At 40.4% G+C, this 18,391-nt stretch overlaps 2 protein-coding genes across 5 annotated transcripts in view; one reads left to right on the top strand and one right to left on the bottom strand.

Moving 5' to 3' along the window:
• The window catches only part of PURG (purine rich element binding protein G), a 48,499-nt gene extending 39,744 nt beyond the window's left edge, over positions 1–8,755 (bottom strand). For 3 of the 4 annotated variants that reach the window (XM_060291499.1, XM_030832653.2, XM_060291500.1), the window contains exons 1-2: positions 8,547–8,755; positions 7,321–8,199 (exon numbers count right to left, since the gene is read on the bottom strand). In XM_060291499.1, coding sequence (XP_060147482.1) covers positions 7,321–8,193 — 873 coding nt within the window. In that variant the 5' untranslated portion in view covers positions 8,194–8,199; positions 8,547–8,755. Of the gene's footprint in view, positions 1–547; positions 8,200–8,546 lie in introns of those variants that run through there. The other variant, XM_030832645.2, reaches the window with a different exon arrangement.
• A 514-nt stretch (positions 8,756–9,269) lies between these two features.
• WRN (WRN RecQ like helicase) overlaps positions 9,270–18,391 on the top strand; it is a 141,753-nt gene continuing 132,631 nt past the window's right edge. Inside the window, exon 1 of the mRNA XM_060291488.1 lies at positions 9,270–9,416. The gene's annotated coding sequence lies outside the window, so the exon portion shown is untranslated. The remainder of the gene's footprint in view (positions 9,417–18,391) is intronic.

The raw sequence follows: 18,391 nt of genomic DNA on the forward strand, positions 1-18,391 counted from the left end.
ATGAAAGGACAATGCCTATTCAATCTTAGAAAAAAGTCAACACTAAAGGAGGCACTGTATATTCTACTTAAATGAGTATTTTCTTCATATTCACATTACAAACTAACCTCACCGTAGCAGCACTAATTCATTACCAATAAGCTTTTATTTATTAGTAGATGCCACTGGCCTCAGTAAGACTATGCAATTTCTCACAAGGGATATTCCAAAGAAGGTAAAGTTTGGAAAACAATTTACCAGAAAGCGCCAAGATGGGAAACTCCTTGATTAAGGATGGAAAATTATTAATATTTTTTAGCCTAAATTTAAGCAAAACTCTTCCCGAAGGTGAATTACCTTCCTTTTGATCCCTCTCTTTAAATAAGGAACAATACCTATAAACCATTTTAAGCTTCAACAAGTAAATACCTGGTGAACTTTACCAATGTTACAGATTCTGCAAAGGATAATGAGTTATTCATCACTAAAATAAAAGAAGCAAACTCTTTTATGCTTTAAAAATAAATGTTTAAGAGAATCTTGTTTTCTAACAACACTTTTTCCATGTTACAAACAGAAAATCATTCCATCACTTATGAAGATATTATTCTAAAGTTGAAACCAATGCTTTAATTTTTAAACCTTTTAACATTTTCATAGAGTTTACACACACCAACCCACATACTCTTTGAGAAATTCTTTCTCAACCCACATACTCTTAATTGGTTGCTTTAATTCATAACTATATAGGATTCTTCAGGGTTCAAGTATGGGACCTTTAATTTTTCAGATAATTTTTTCTTGGTGGTTATTAGAAAAGTGACCTTAAAGTGCCTCCTTGATGTGAATAAAAGGAGAACTGTGACTTTTGAGGGGGAGGGGTTGGGGAATTATTGAAGCAACTTTGTTTATATTTTCAGTAATAGTAATTATGCTAATTTCATTTTCAAACAATTATATTTGCTATTTTATATTCTTACAGCGGAAAATAGAGATGGTTTAGTTGTACTTGTAAACTCATAGCCCTTACGTTTTTAATCTTTTCCCAAATCATCTTGGTACCTTTTGGTCCCAAGGAAATCTCACAGACTCTGGGTCCCTCAATGGGGAATCAATGCTTTAAATAATCAGAAGTAGCATTATCCCTTTGCTTAGTCTTGGATTTGACTAAATGCTAAATGAATTATTCATTAATAACTATACTTTTTCTCATTATAAACACTCATGTTAATAAATCAAAAGATTTCAGCAGGATCATAACCTTTTGCTATGGTTCTAGTGCTGATTTACTCTTACAATGGCAAGGTCTTTGGATAAAAATAATAGTAACAGAAATAGTAAAAACTGACTAACTGATAATTTATTAAAGCTTTTAAACATGGGTGTTTTTCATTAGAGGACACAGTTAATCTAAAATAAACTTTGGGTAAATCACTTAACATCCTGAACTGTATTGCCTCAGGAAAAAGACCAATACTTTTTTGAGGGAAGGAAGAGGGGGAGCTAGGAGGGCAAAGTGGTTTCAAATAGGGACGGGAAACTGAATATTTATACATTTAAAAATTGATATATACATATATTTGCATTTTGAGTAAATTCCAATGGGAATCATTTGAAATTTCCTTGAGGTTCCCTTGGTGTCATAAATAGTTCAAATTAAATTTAACTATCTATGCATTTAATTGATCTATGGTAACTAGACCAAGTATGGTATCTAGGTAAAAGGGGAAAAAATTCACTTATAATGGCAGATCTAAAATTGATACTACTGGGTACAGGAGAGTGTATATGATATGTTTCCAACTGTATGTTTAAGAAGAATATCTGTATATATAATACATATGTTTGTATATGCAAAGTAACTCTAGAAGGAGACCCAAGAAATTGGTAACACTGGTTGCTACATTTCAGTGTCTACCCATCTGGCCCATTTAAATTTTGTACTATATGCATGTTTTCCTTATTCAAAAATATTGACTAAATAAATTTAAATTCCTTAAAAAACATGTCAAATTAAGGAAAAAAAAGATTAATTTTTTAACATTATACAAGAAAATATACTAGCACATAAACTGTTTTTCTACATAAATTTGGGTATGACAGAGTAACTGTGATCTAAAAACTCAATTTGTGGGCTTCCCTGGTGGCGCAGTGGTTGAGAGTCCGCCTGCCGATGCAGGGGACATGGGTTCGTGCCCCGGTCCGGGAAGATCCCACATGCCGCAGAGTGGCTGGGCCTGTGAGCCATGGCCGCTGAGCCTGCGCGTCCGGAGCCTGTGCTCCGCAACGGGAGAGGCCACAACAGTGAGAGGCCCGCGTATCGCAAGAAAAAAAACCCAAAAAAACCCCCAAAACTCAATTTTCACAAGACGTGAAATTGGGAAAAACACATTTTCCCTGTACCTCACTGCTACAGTATTGTGGACTACAGATTGTCTCAACAGCATACCAACATCCCTACTCTCTTTCTCTAATGGGCTAGCCACAAGCCAATATTTCTCTATGAAATTCAAGAAATCTTTAAGGAAACTCCAGAAAGATTTTAAGAATCTTATTTGGCAGTGATAAATATTATACCTGTATTATTCTGTTGGCATAGAATCAACTTTAAATTCTTTGTGGTTTACTTTAGATTTTATCCTGCCAAAGATGTTTGGTGTTTTGGTAAAAGAGAAACTTCAAACTATGTGATGACTAAGCAAAGCTCTTACATAAAGCTTGGAATAAGATTTTACAAATAGTTCCAGTGAAAGACATTTGGAAATAAGCAGGAAAAAAGAAAATCTCACACTTATGAAAAAATTATTTCCAGGACACTATTTCAAATTTGCAATTAAGTCCTATTTACTTAAGTATTAAAATAAACCATAAAACAAATTCTAAAGGAATGATAGTACATACATCAACTTTCAATGGTAGCTGCTTATTAAAACTGAGCGTCTGAGGGTGTATTCCAATTTCATCCTCTTCAAATTGTGCAGCTCAGATAAATGTTTATTTTACTGAAAATATTTTCAAAATTACAATATAAATACAAGATTATATTAAGATAGGTTCACTATATATAATGTATTCTTATCCACAAATATAAAATGAATGCAGTAAATATAGTATACTCTTGATGAATTGTTAGTACACAGTGTTGTTAGTAAAGTACATACAACCTATTATTAAGCAACAATTATCTAGTTTTCAAAAGTATATCTTAGGAAGTTTTCAGGATGGAAGGATACACTAAGGCCCCTAATACCCTTTTTGGTTGGTGAAAGTTAGTTCTTCTGCAAGTTTTGAAATAATATCATATTTATTTTAGCAATTGTTCTTAGGTTCTTTGCATTTCCTTAATTTGAACTTTCTCTAGTCTGGGTGTTTTCTTAACGATGCCATATCAGCCAATCATACTTTTAATTCTAATATAGTATCATGTACTGTCTTTTCATTACTAATTTAAACACACATCAACAATGAAACAGAATTGTTAAAAATTTTTTTGTCTGCACAAATTCCCAAAATTCATTTTCAGGGTATCACGGGGAATCTCAATTAGATATAATCTCAACTGTAATACTAACCTGGGCTAGAAATAGTTTTTTATTGATTCTAGTCCTGAAGAATACAAATATGAACTCTACTTTAAAATTCTTTGTTAAATGTATTGGGATTTGCTGCAGAAACATTTTCTACCCTTCTCCATTACACTGATTTAATGGAAACTTGTTACTACGGCAGTTCCAACACAAACATATGCATGCAAGAGCTCACCCTACAGATTCTAACTACATAGTTATTGAAACACATCCCACCGGTCAAGTGGCATAAATGTACATCTTTTATATACAAAAGGTAAAGTGCATTATTAAATTAGTGAACTGACAGATTGTCTGCCTGGACCATATAGCTTTCAAATAGACAAATGTGAAATTCTCCCATTAGAACCAACTATTTCAAGAGGTTCCAATTAGCTTTTCCACCCTGTCATTTATTTTTTGGCCATGCTCTTTAGTGCAAATAAGCTTGTGTTTGACTCAAGTTTAAGGGACATGGCAGTTTGGGGCTTTAACAAGGAAAATTATAAAATGTGGCAGAAGTTTAATACTTTTATAATACATTGCACCTTTTGCATATAAGCAACAGATTAGTGCTGCTTTCAATTGGTAGGAGCACACTGCCAACGATTATGAGGGACCCGTTTCCAAATTTCATACTATCAGCTTATATTATTACAGTTTTGAGTCTGTACCACATTATGCTTGAATTATTATGTGCAAACATCATCAGTGTTTTAGAATTATATAGTGAACTAGTAATTTTGGTTACTAACTTTTAATGCTCACTTTTTGAATTCTAACATCCAGTTGCCTTAAGAGTTTTATGTCTTCAAGGCAGGGATCCTATTATTTTGAAGAGTACCATGTACACTTGCAGCTCCATTTATGTTACAAATGACAATAAATAAAATGTATATTGCACAGATAAGAATAGTAGCGTATTTTATAAGATACATCTCAGTACATGTCCTAATACCAGAGTTTTGGATTGGATCTTATTTGATTATGGCTAATGAATGACTGGAAATTTTAAGTATCAAAAAAAATCATAGCATCATTTCATTTTTCAGTGAACATTAACTTTGAAGAAAATGAAACAAAAGGACTGGCAGAAGGCTTAATGATTCTAAAGTATAATCAACTGCCGGTACATATGCATCTATCCAGTTTGTAGCTTTGAGATGGTAAAAACTCTGAAGTATACATACAATGTAGAAAATTTGGCTGCCTAACCAATTTTTCACTTAAATTATTAATGCAAAATTAAACTAATAATATTTATATACAATGAGTTAAAGATATTTAAGTCTGGCATTGTATCATGTGTATGTATATATATAACACATATATACACACACATAGATGTGTGTGTGTGTGTGTGTGTGTATATATATATACATATATATGTATATATATATACACACACACACACACACACACTCAAACCTTACCAGACTAAAAACCAAGGAAATTATTTAGATTTAACAGATATAAATATTTTGGAAGGGAAGGTTTTAAGAGAGAGTATACAGTCACAGCAATAGTGATAGGAACACTCAAATACTGGAATATTCACAGCTCCAGTTTGCCAAAATCTGACAGGTTGATTATTATTAATAGGCACTATGATGGGCAGCAAAGCAATCAGTAGTACAGTAATTCAAGTGTACACCACTCCTTCACATACCCCAAAACTACTTTTTATCAAGCCTAGAATAGTTATTTTACAGTGAGGACTGTTTGAAGATCCTTGCTACTTTTAGAGTCTCAACACCCGCCATGAGCTATTAACTCTAGTCCTAACACCATCTTCTAACCTTCAGCTGGTCCATAGTGATCCAGATGGCCCACAATTATAATGAACTGGGGAGATTCCTTTATACTTTGAGGAAACTGGAAATACAATCAGTAAGCCAACACCAGTATGTATGTCTAGGTTACTGATTGCTTGTTCTTAAGTAACGTAAATCTGTGAAATTAATTTTCTTAATTCATATCATAAAGTTTTCTTAGTGACCTTACTTAAGTGTATTTGGGGACAATCCTCTGGAGGGAAATCAACTGTTAAAATAATTGTGAATTACTTATAGCATATAAAAGAAGAGCTACATTCTGAACTCAATCCATGCAGCCAGCTCTCATCAATGAGAGCTATATTTGGGGGCTGAAATCAGTGTCTGGCTTCTAAACATGATTATATGGACTCATTGTGTGGGAGGTGAATAAAGCCAAGATAAAAGACAGTAATTTCATTCAGATAAAATGCAGCTCAACAGATAAAATTTCAGTCAGTTAATACAGGGTGGGTTGGTACACATATACATTATATCCACTTGTTTAAAAAATTGCTTGGGTGTTGAAAAATTGCTGTGGCACTTCCTGGAAAGTAATTTTTAATACCAGTAAGTGGGTGAGTCTTGTGTAAAGTAAACCTTGTGTAAAGTATCATAAAGAGCACCTTGGAAAAATGCCTGAATTATTCTTTCAAATATGTTTATAACCAATCTTCAAATTATATTTTTCCAGGCTGAAATTGTATATTTATTCTAAATGCTTTTTAGAAAAAAACTTTTTTTTTTCCTGGAATTAAAACACCTTTAAAAGTCAGGTTTATACTGTAAGTGTTGAAATGGACTTCAGGGCAGCAACTGCAAAAGTGCTACTAAAATATATTACTACAGATTATTTTTATATCAGGTAACTGGTGCACCAACCCTTCTGAAACAGTGCTAAAGCAGCAGCATAAAATATAACACCTTGAGTCCATGATGTATTTTGGGAAAGAACCTCTCACAACCTTCAAATTAGCATGAAAAGCTAAAATATCAAGATTTCCATAGCAAAGCCTCCCACGCAACAGTGACATAAAAGTAATTCCTGAAACTTTGGAAAGTCAATAATAATATATGGTACAATAATCAGAGGTGAAGATGGGATTATAACTAGCTTAGAATAACCAATTAAAACTCTCTCATGGCATTGATATGGCAAGTATAAACTGTAGGGTCACCACAAAATTTGAAATTATAGAATACTATAGTAACTCTAAGATTCGATTCTTTAATGGTACTGTTTAATATTCAGTTATCCAATGGACATTTAATATATTTCTACTCGTACTTTTGTAAATAAATATATTTATAATAGAAGTCAGTTTCTGTTTCTGTGGTAACTGTCCTACAGGTAATCCTAGCAGCTTTTAATGAAGTAGGAATGGAATACTTTTTTTGGGGAACTTGTTAAATAGAAATTCACACTTACATATTAGGTATATGTATCTTTTTTTAAGCTTATGTCATAGTGCAATGTTAATCTTAGTTATGGTATCTAGAAGGTCAGAATGTCACACTGTGCTGATTTGCATACTTCAATAGTCTGGAGCAGCTGAAGCAGCTAAACTATTTAGCTCTGGGAAGGCTGAAATTCCCATAAGAATTATAGTGTTTTATGGATAACATAACATGAGAATCAGACTCCTTGAAGTATAACTACTAGAGGTACTACTCATAACAAAGGGCCAAAAAAAGAGGAAAAATTTCTTCAAATGATTATGGATCAGTACTTTTAGCCAATTTATGATTTTAACTTTTGCCTGATGGAGTTCAATTTCATTCTAGTCGAGGCATTCTTGCTCTTCACCACTGGCCCTTCTGCCATCCATCCTCTTTTCTTTATGGCTGTTGAAAATTTTCCTCATCTCTTCTTCGTACTTGATAAAATTCTCCCCAAACCTTGTCCAAGCTTTGAATGGAACAGTAATAGTATTACGGTAAGGTGGCCTCACCTCACTTACCTTCAGGAAAATTCCATATTTATTAGAGCCCACATCAAAGTAGAACCTTTTATTGTCCACTCTGAAAGAAGTCCCCTCTGGGAGTTCGACTGGGTCATCGTCTCCACCTCTGCGTTCTTCTATGTCCCCTTCGCCATAGTCTTCAATGAGCTGAACCAAGGCGTCCCGAAACTCAATCATCCCTTGTGCTGGGAGGACGATAGTCTGCTCTTGGCCCAAAGTGTGGCCAAAATAACCTATCATGCCAGTTCCCCGGATCATGGTTTGTCTTATCCTTAGGAAGCGACCCCGTTGATTTTCCTTTAGGTCTAGATAGTATTTCCTATTGTCCCTCTCTATGTAGTCTGTTTTGAGGACACTGTGAGGGTGCTCTTCGGACCCCACAGAGACTGGTGGGGAGGGTGCTGCGTGCTTCTGTCTCCTCCTGGAGCTTTGCTCTTTGCCGTGACCATGCTCTTGTCGGTGGCCTTTCAGGCCCAGGTGGGCATAGTGCTCGATGAAGTCCCCTAGACAGTCCTTCAGCTCCGCGGCCACAGACAGGGAGAGGGTCAGTTTACTCTTTCTGATATTGTCTTGCCGGCCTCTCCCTATCCAGACTTCGGCTATCTTTAGGAACCGGCCCCGGGAGCTTTGCTTCACATCTAGGTAAAACCTCTTTTTCTGGATGTCCACCCTTTTGGAGGCCAGCTCCTGGATTTCGGCTGCGCCCCCAGCCTGGTTAGGGGTGGCTGAAGCCGCGTAGTGGGGATAGTGGGAGTGCTGGGCCTGGGGATAGAGTCTACTCTTGCTGAGGCCAGAGCCCCCTACATTCTTGCCGCCGCGGCCACGGCCGCCGCCGCCGCCGCCGCCTCCCCTTCGCCTGGCTCTTTCCATCTTCAGCTGCAAGTGACAAACAGACACACGGGGTGGGGTGGGGGAGGAGTGTTGAGAACAATCGCAGACGCCCCTCGGCCTGCGCTGCCCCAGCCTCTGCCCGGGAACCCCACACCTGGCCGCTCTTTGCGCGGCGCCGGCCGCCGCAGCGCCAGGACGGTCCACGGCGGCGGCGGCGGCGGCGGCGGCGGCGGCGGCGGCGGCGGCGGGCAGCGGGCGGCGGGCGGCGTCTCCCGGCTCCGCACCGGGCACACAGCATCCCTCCGCCGCCCCTGGCCTCCCGCTCCCGCTCGCCGCCGGGCCGCCCGCCTCGGGCTGGACAGCCCCCGGGGCCCCAGCCAGCACACACTCACATCACCACTGGTGCCATCACCGCCTCCGCCGATGCCCTTCGAGGCCGCCGCCGCCGCCGCCGCCTCCAGCTCTCGGCCCCTCTGTTGCAGCCGCCGCAGCCGCCGCCCCCTGCCTGCTCCCCCGCCGCCGCTCGCACTGCCCCACGCCGGAGCAGCCGGGCAGGGGCATCGCCTGCGGCGCCCACCGCCGCCGCCCCTCCTGCGGCTGCTGCGGGGGCCGCCGCCTCTGTTCGGGCACCGGCCCGCGGCCCGCGGGAGACAGGGGGGCGGGGAGGGGGGCGGGGAGGGGGGCGGTGGGAGGCAGGCAGTGGGCCCCGCCTCCTCCAGCACAGCCCGCTGAAGGGAAGACCGGGTAGCCGCTCTCCCCTGGGGCCCGCCCTGACGGAAGCCCAGCGCGTGGGATCGGACCGTGAGCGTGAGGTGACCGGACAGGTGTGAAGGTGGGGATAAGAACCCGGGTGGCGAGAGTGTTCTGACTTCTCCAGGTTCCGCCGGGACGTAGGACTCTGGCGGCCCACGGGCACCCACAAGGAGACTACACTTCCCTGAGTGCTCAGCGGCGGCGGGAGTCCTCCGCGCATGCGTTTCGCGTAGCCCGCCGGGCTAGGGTGGGAGGGGCTGCAGCGCGGCGCTCTGGGAGTGGTGGACTGGGGGCCGACGGACCCCGGAGGGAGGGGTGGGAAGGTCCGTGTCCTAGAAGTGACGTATGCTGTGTGCGCCGTGACGCTCCGGCGTGGACTCTGACCCGCGGGAATAAGGTCGATTGAATTGGTGTCCAGCATGAGTGACTGGGTTCCAGGCAATGCCGTTGGGACGCTGCACAAGTCGTCCAGCTGAAGGAGAAGTCCCATTGAACTGACTCTTCTCACGGTAACGTGTCCTCCCCAACCCTGCTTCCACCTCCAGACCCTTGAGGTATCATTCTAGCCTTCTCCGACACTGGCGGTGCTCAGTCCGGCAGAGCAGGCCTCTGGGCTGTGTGTGGGATATTCCTTAGAGACGGACATCTTCCTTCTCCCTTTCCACCTCCCAGGCACCCAGCCCATTTTGTGTAGTGTAACAAGTTATGTTGGATTTTTTGAGTTCAAAGCATTGAATCCTTAATGGTTTGTTGTGTTTTCCCTGGTTTAATTTGAGTTGTTTTCTGGATATGTTTGAGTATGTAAAAATTCTCCCTATGGAAGAGGATATTAGAATCCTTAGGATGTTAATTTAGTGGTCTTTAAGTCAGAGTACTAAGGATTTTGTATAGTTCGGTGCGTTAACTTTTAGGGAGCTGAAGGTCGGTGTGGGTAGGGCATTTAGATTTTCATGCCATTGAACAGTGGTCTCCCTTTGTTAATTCAACAGATATTTATTGAGCGCTGCTCTAGGTACTGGGGATACCATCAATGAACAAAAACACAAATCGCTCGTTTTTGGAGTTTGCATTTTGGAGAGAGATAGGCAATGAGTCAAAAGCCTGGTATATCAGAAGGTGAAGAGTGTCAGTGGGGGTAGGGAGCTGCTGTTTTACAGTAGGTGGTCAGGGTGGTCAGGGAAGGCCTGGCTGAGAAGGTAATTTTTGAGTAAAGACCTGAAGGAAGTGAGAGAGCTAGTCCTGTGGCTATCTGAGGGAAAGGAAAGTGCAAAGGCTCTGAGGGAGCCTGCATGGTGTGTCCGCAGAGCAGCCTAGGAGGCCAGTAAGTTAGAGCAGGGTGAGATAGAGAATTGTAGAAGATAAAGTCAGACAGATTGTGTAGGACCTTGTAGGCAATTTTGAAAATTTGGGTTTTCATTCTGAGGGAGGTGGGAAGCTACTGGAGAGGTTTGTCAGGGAAACACCATGATCTGAATGATCTTTAAAAAAAAATTGTAAAATGTATATAACAAAGTTTGCTAATTTATCTATTTTTTAAGTGTACGATTCAGTGACATTAATTACACTCACTGTTACACAGCCATCACCATTATTTCTAAAACTTCTGCATCACCCCAGGCAAACTCTGTAACTGGTTAATTAAGCAATAACTCCCCATTGCTCCCTCTGCCCAGCTCCTGGTAATCTCTGGTATACTCTCTATGAATTTGCTTATTCTAGGTAGTATATACAAGTGGAATCATAATATTGGTCCTTTTGCATCGGACTTATTTCACTCAGCATAATGCTCTCAAGGTTCATCCATGTCGTACCATGTATTAGCACTTAATTTCCTTTTATAGCTGAATACTGTTCCGTTGTGTGTATATACTATATTTTGTGTATCCATTCATCTTTTGACAGACAGTTGGGTTTTTTCCCCCTTTTGGTTATTGTGAATAATGGTGCACTGAACATTGGCTTACAAGGATCTGCTTGAGTCCCTTTTTCCAATTCTTTTTTGGTCTGTACCTAGAGTGGACTTGCTGGATCATATGATAATTCTGTGTTTAGTTCTTTTTTTTTTAATTTTTAAAATTTATTTTATTTATTTTTGGCTGCGTTGGGTCTTCATTGCTGCGCACAGGCTTTCTCTAGTGGCGGGGAGCGGGGGCTACTCTTCGTTGTGGTGCGCAGGCTGCTCACTGTGGTGGCTTCTCTTGTTGCAGAGCACGGGCTCTAGGCACGCAGGCTCAGTAGTTGTGGCGCACGGGCTCAGTAGTTGTGGCGCACGGGCTCAGTTGCTCCGCACTGGACCAGGGCTCAAACCCATGTCCCCTGCATTGGCAGGCGGATTCTTAACCACTGCGTCACCAGGGAAGTCCCTATGTTTAGCTTTTTGAGGAACTGCAGAACTGTTTTTCACGGTGGTGGAACCATTTTACATTCAACTAGTAATGTTATAAGGGTTCCAATTTCTCCATATCCTCTCAAAAACTTGTTATTTTCTGTTCCTTTTTCTTTTCTTTTGTCTTTTCTTTTTTTCTTTTCCTTTTCTCTTTTGTTTTCCTTTCTTCTCATCTTTCTGCTTTCCTTTTTCTTTCTATTATAGCCATCTTAGGTGGTGATGTGATGTGGTATCTTGTTGTGGTTTTGATTTGCATTTCCTTAATGACTAAAGACGTTGAACATCTTTTCACATGCTTATTGGCCATCGGTATATCTTCTTTGGAGAAATGTCTATTCTAGTCCTTTGTGTGTTGTTAAATTGAGTTGTTTGTCTTTTTGTTGTTGAGTTGTAGGAGATTTTTGTGTATTCTTACTAAACCCTTATCATAGCTTTGTAGTACGTTTTGAAACTGGGAAGTCTGAGTCTCCAACTTTGTTCTTTTTGAAGACTGTTTTGGCTATCCAGGGCCCCTTGCAATTCCATATGTTTTTTTTTTTTTTTTTGCAGCACCAGGTGGCTTGCGGAATCTTAGATCCCTGGCCAAGGATTGAACCCAGGCCACGGCAGTGAAAGTGCCAAGTCCTAACCACTGGACCGCCAGGGAACTCCCAATTCCATATGAATCTGAGGATTGGCTTTTCCATTTCTGAAAAAAAGCTTTTGGAATTTTGGTAGAGATTGTGTTGAATCTGTAGGTAGCTTTGGGTAGTGTGACATCTTAACAATATTAAGTATTTCTATCCATGAACATAGGTGTTCCATTTGTTGCAATGAAACTTGTCTTCTTTTTTAAAAATTAATTAATTAATTTATTTTTGGCTGTGTTGGGTCTTCACTGCTGCGCGCAGGCTTTCTCTAGTTGCGGCGAGTGGGGGCTACTCTTTGTTGCAGTGTGTGGGCTTCTCATTGTGGTGGCTTCTTGTTGTGGAGTACAGGCTCATGTTATGGAGACAAGTGACGAACTTGTCTTCTTTATGAATGAAATATCTTCTTTAATTGGCAGCAGTGTTTTGTAGGTTTTGGTGTACAAGTTTTTCACCTCCTAGATATTTTATTTTATTCCTTTAGATGCCATTGTAAATGGGATTGCTTTCTTAATTTCCTTTCAGATTGTTTGTTGCTGTTGTCTAGAAACACAGCTTATTTTTGTGTGTTGATCATGTACCTTGCAACTTTGCTGGATTTGCTTATTAAATCTAGTAGGTTTCTTGGAATTGGTAGGACTTCCCTGGTGGCGCAGTGGTTAAGAATCCACCTGCCAATGCAGGGGACACGGGTTCGAGCCCTGGTCCGGGAAGATCCCACATGCCGCGTAGCAACTAAGCCTGTGCACCACAACTACTGAGCCTGTGCTCTAGAGCTTGCACGCCACAACTACTGAGCCCATGTGCCACAACTACTGAAGCCCACACGCCTAAAGCCTGTGATCCGCAGCAAGAGAAGTCACTGCAATGAGAAGCCCGTGCACCACAACGGAGGGTAGCCCCCGCTCGCTACAACTAGAGAAAGCCTGCACACAGCAACAAATACCCAACACAGCACCCCCTCCCCAAAAAAATCTAGTAGTTTCTTGTGGATTCTTTGGGTTTTTTTTTTAATATACAGGATCATGTCATCTGTGAGTAGAGGTAGTCTTACTCTTCCTTTCCAATTTGAATGCCTTTTATTTCTTGTTTATATCTAATTTCTCTGGCTAGAACTTTCAATACTATGTTGAATAGCATTGGTGGAAGTGAGTATCTGTCTTGCTCTTGATCTTAGGGGGAAAGTTTTCAGTCTTTCACCACTGAGTATGATGTTAACTGTGGGTTTCTCATAAACCCCTTTATTGTGTTGAGGAAATTCTCTTCTGTCCCTAGTTTTTTGAGTTTTTATATCATGAAAGAATATTTGATTTTTATCAGATGCCTGTGTCAGTTGAAGTGATCATGTGGTGTTTTTCCTTCATTCTATTAAAGTGACATATTACATTGATTTTCTTATATTGAGCCACCTTTGCATTCCTGGGATAAATCTCACTTGGTTATGGTATATAATCCTTTAAATTGACATTTCTTTTAACAGAATCACTCTGACTACTGTTTTGAGACTAGACTATGGAGGCAAGCAGATAAGAGATAATGTGGCTTGAACCAAGGTTTTAGCTGTGGCAGTGGTGATAAGAGGTAGGATTTCAGCTTTATTTTGAAGGTAAAACTAACAGTATTTGCTGATAGATTGGATGTGAGGTGTGAAAGGAGGAGAGGAGTCAAGGATGATTCTAAGGTTTTTGGCATGAGCAATCAGAAGGATGGAGGTGTACCTACTGAAAATTGTAATTTATGGAAGGAGCAGTTCGGGGAAATTTTATACCTATTGAGTACAATATGTGCATTAGACATTCAAGTATCTAGTAAATAATTGGGTATACAAGTTTGAAGTTCAGAGGAGTGCTCTAGGCTGTTTATATAAATTTGGAAGTCACCAGCGTGCTGTAGTTAATTTTAAAGTCATCAGGCTGGATGTGATCTCCAAGGGAGTGAATGTAGATGGAGAAGAGAACAACCAGGTCTGTGACCTGAATCTTCTGTTATGTTTGGAGATTGGGGAGGTAAGGAGGGATGGGCAAAGGGTACTGAGAAGGAATGCTGACTGATGTAGATGGAGAATCAAAAGTTTTCACAGAAGCCTAATAAGGTGTTTCAAGAAGGTGAGTGTGATTAATTGGGTCATATGCTGCTGGTGTGTTGAGCCAGATGAGGACTGACTGTAAGATTTGGCAGCATGAAGGTCATTGGTAACCTTGAAACGAGTGAGCCCTTTTGGTGGGGTGGAGTGTCTTTTCTTCTCCACCCCCCCCCACCCCCCCCCCCCCCCGCCGTACGCGGGCGTCTCACTGTTGTGGCCTCTCCCCTTGCCGAGCACAGGCTCCAGACGCGCAGGCTCAGCGGCCATGGCTCACGGGCCCAGCCGCTCCGCGGCATGTGGGATCTTTCCGGATCGGGGCACGAACCCGTGTCCCCTGCATTAGGAGGCAGACTCTCAACCACTGCGCCACCAGGGAAGCCCAAGGGTGGAGTGTCTTTTAAATACTGGGAAGAGATAATGGAAGGAATGGAAATGGAGATGCTAGTATAGATGAGTCTTTTGAGTAGTTTTTAGGGGAGAAGAATGGAGCAGTTAGCGAAGTCAAATTTGTTTGATTTTTTTTAATGATGGGAGAAATTGCATATGCTTATATACTGATGGGACTTTGGGACTTTTCTGGTAGACTAGTAGAGAGGGAGAAATTGATGATGCAGAAGAGAGGTGAAAAATGCCCTTGACTAGATGAGAGGATATGGAATCTAGTTCACACAAGGAGGGGCTGGATTTAGGAGCACAGATAAGTCATGGGGGATATCTATCTATCTACCTATCTACCTACCTTCATACCTCCATAATAGCATGGGCCAATTCCCAATTTTTATATCTAAACCTATACCTGTCTATATATGTAATATCTATCTATCTATCTGTCTATCTAGTATAGAGATGGCAAGCTGGAGACCTGGGAGAGCCAGTGGTATAGTTCCACTCTAAGTCTGGCCTGAGAACCAGGAGAGCAGACACTATTTGTTTCAGTCCAAGTGTGAGTCTGAAGGCAGGAGACTAATGTCCTAGCTTAAAGGCAGACAGAAAGAGTGAATTCCCCCTTACTCAGCCTTTTTGTTATAGTCAGGCCGTCAACAGATTGGATGAAGACCACCCACATTGGGGAGGGCAGTCTGCTTTACTCAGTCTGCTGATTCAAATGTTAATCTCATCCAGAAACACCCTCACAGAAATGCCCAGAATAATGTTTAAATATTTGGGCACCCTGTGGCCCATTCAAATTGACACAGTAAAATTAACCATCACAATAGAGTATATGGGCATAGATACAATTATGTGAATAAATTTCAGGGTAGGAGCTTGTGGACATTCTTTTTTGATTGCTTAAGTGAAGTCTGAAGCATGGTTGTCAGCTGGGAGGGATAATGGGAGGAAATACGATAGGTTTAGGTAGACAAGAGAAGGTATAAATAGTTAGCTTAGAAAGAGAGGATAGTAAATAGATTAGGGAAAAGTTGTAGAATGCTAGGAAGACTAAGAGTTCACTTGAAGTTGGTGGTCACAAATTTAAACACATCAGTCAACAAGATTGTGTTTTTCACCTGCTACATTCATTCAGCTACATAGGTATAGGCACAGAGTAGGCAGAGAATTTGTTGTGTTCAGGGTTAGAGTTTTGCCAGGAGAGAATAATGAAACCAGAGATGGACAATGAAATTGGGGAAGTAGGCAAGGAAGTGGTTATAATTTTGCAATTAAACTGGCCAAGGAGGAAGTAAGGACTGCCTGGGGGTGAGGAGAGTGCAAAGGTAGTAGGACCATTGGATTATAGGCCCCAGGTGGATCAAAAGATTGAGTTTCCAGAGGGAATGAGCTTCAAAAATAGGAGATGTTAATTTGAGAGTGAGATGCTTGGAATTGAGATTGTGGAAGGATTCAGTTATTGGTAATAACATGGTATTCTCATGTGAACAAATGGGTAGAGCAGGGTGTGGGCAAAATTATTGGGGGAGAGCTAGTCAGAAAACTGAGACACACTATATTCCCCAGATATTATACATTAAAGAGTGTAAGCCACTGGGCAAGTATGGGGGAAAGAGGTAGGCTATAGATATAAACAGCTACAGTACTGATGGTGATAATGATCCGTTAATATCCATCTCAAATACCATCAACCTGATCTATATCTAACACTGGAAAATTAGGTATTGAGTTATATATGGTTGTATTGCAACTCATAGTCAACCATAAGCCTTCATGGACGTCTGTTCTTTGACCAAAGTGTTCTTGTAGGAGTGGCAGGTGATGTAAGACATCTTTTTTTAGTTTTCAGTTCGAAATCCTTCACCACACGATTTGGTGAAATCCTTCACCAAACTTCTGTAGAAGTTTTTCTTAGCTTTCTGTATAGCTTCTTTGGCTTGTCTCCCAGGGTTGTGAAAAATTTATTGTTAAGAAGACAGGCAGAGAAATAGGAGTGCTCTGTGACCTAGTAATTTCATGTCTAAGAATCTGTCCTATGGAAATAGTAATATGAATGCCTAAAGATACATACATACACACAAGGGTATTCTTTGAACATTGTTTGTGATGAAATTTGCAAGCAACCTAACTGTCATCTATAGGGAATAGTTAAATAAATTATGATAGATAAAGAAAATGGAATTCTATATAGTCTTTAAAAAATAGGATCAAGAGGTGGTGTTAGGTTTTACTTATCCCATCCCATCAACAGGGATGCTTTTAGTTGCAACTAATGGAAAATCCAAATCAAAGTGACTTCAGCTTTAAAAGGTTATTTATTAACCTATTTAGTGGACACATCCTGAGATAGAGTGGCCTTCAGGCATCTTCAGTCAGAGCACTGCCCATTTTTTCTGGCCCTGTATTTGTTCCTCTTCCATGAAGAAGGCATGAAGATGCTTTGCCTTCAGGGTGATGTCTTATATGGTTGTAGGATGACTGTGTGCATCAACTATGGCTATGTATTTCTTTCTTCACATCTAGAAGGTGGAAAATCATCCCTTCCCATAGCATGGAAGGAGAATCCTGATCTTTGTTACAATTGGACCACCTTGGACCTAGTAATTATGGACAGGAATGGAGACCAGAGAATTGAGACCTGGGTTATAGTTCCTGTCCCTGAATCAGTTGCGTGGCAAGGGGAGTGGGATTTCCATATTGGCTTTAAAACAATTGGATTTCATTCCTGGTACTGGTAATGAGGTCAGTCCCATTCCAGAAACTTTGCTGTTATACATGGGGGTGGGATGGGGAAGGCTGAATGTGTTTGTTACCCTCATCTTTCCTACTTGTATTAAGGTAATCAACATTTCGGTCCTCTCATTCTTGATTTTACTAAAATCATGAAACTGTGTTTATCCTCAGGATCTCATGTTAGAAAAATATAAATCACTGTTGACTTCATTATTTGCAGGGGCCCTTCATGTTACTCTCAGATTTCAAGAAAGAGGTGGATAGGAGAGAGGGACTGAGGGAGTGAGGATGGGAGAGAGAGAGATATGCTTGTTGAAAAACAAACTATAGCATATTAAAACTCTCCTTTCACATACTTGACCTCAGTTCCATTCTGTTCCCTGTAGAGGCCCCTATTAACTGATACTTATCCTCCTGGATTGTTCTTTGCATTTACATAATACACGTATTATCATTTTGTATTTTCAAATTTAAATGGTAACTACTACTGACACTTAGTTTTTCCTGTTTCACTTGGCACCTATGTTACAGAACTTGTCATCTTACTACATATAGTTCTGTTTTATTCTTTTACTGAATGCTTATTATGCCATATATGGATATGTCATTGATTATCTAACTATTAATTTACCCTACTGATTGCTTTTAGTATGTTTGCTATTACAGACTGATAAAATGAACATCCTTTGCATACATCTTTGTGTTTATATGTGCATGTGGTGAAGAGTATGGAAATATAAAGTGTTGATAAGTTCTACAAAATGTCTTTGAAAATGATGAGGCCAGTTTCTGTTCTCTTGCAAATGTTGTATGTGATTAATCTTTTGAATTTTTGCTGATAATGGTATACCAGAATTTTAGACAGTTTTGTTGACCTCGTTTATTGAGTACTTTGTTCTTTCTTAAAGATTAGAAGTGCCTCCTTTAGCATATGTCAAATTTCTATATTTACATGGCTCTGTTTCTGAACGTGGTATGTTTTATTCCATTGATTTGTATCTATTTTTATACCAACTCCACACTATTTTAATTACTGCTTTTGTGTACTGCTTATGTTTAATAGAGTGAGCTTTTCCTTATTGTTCTTATTTTCCAAAAAAATATTTACTGCTCTTGACCTATTTCTTTTCTTAGTGAACTTTAAACTTGTGGTTCGATGAAAAATCCTGCCGACGTCTTTTCTTGGTATTGATTCTTGAGTGTATTGATTTAATTAATACATTTAAAGTTTTGAGACTGACTATCCAGAAACTCAGTGTGTCTTCT

This window comes from Globicephala melas, chromosome 21 (assembly GCF_963455315.2).
Source record: "Globicephala melas chromosome 21, mGloMel1.2, whole genome shotgun sequence".
NCBI lineage: Eukaryota > Metazoa > Chordata > Mammalia > Artiodactyla > Delphinidae > Globicephala > Globicephala melas.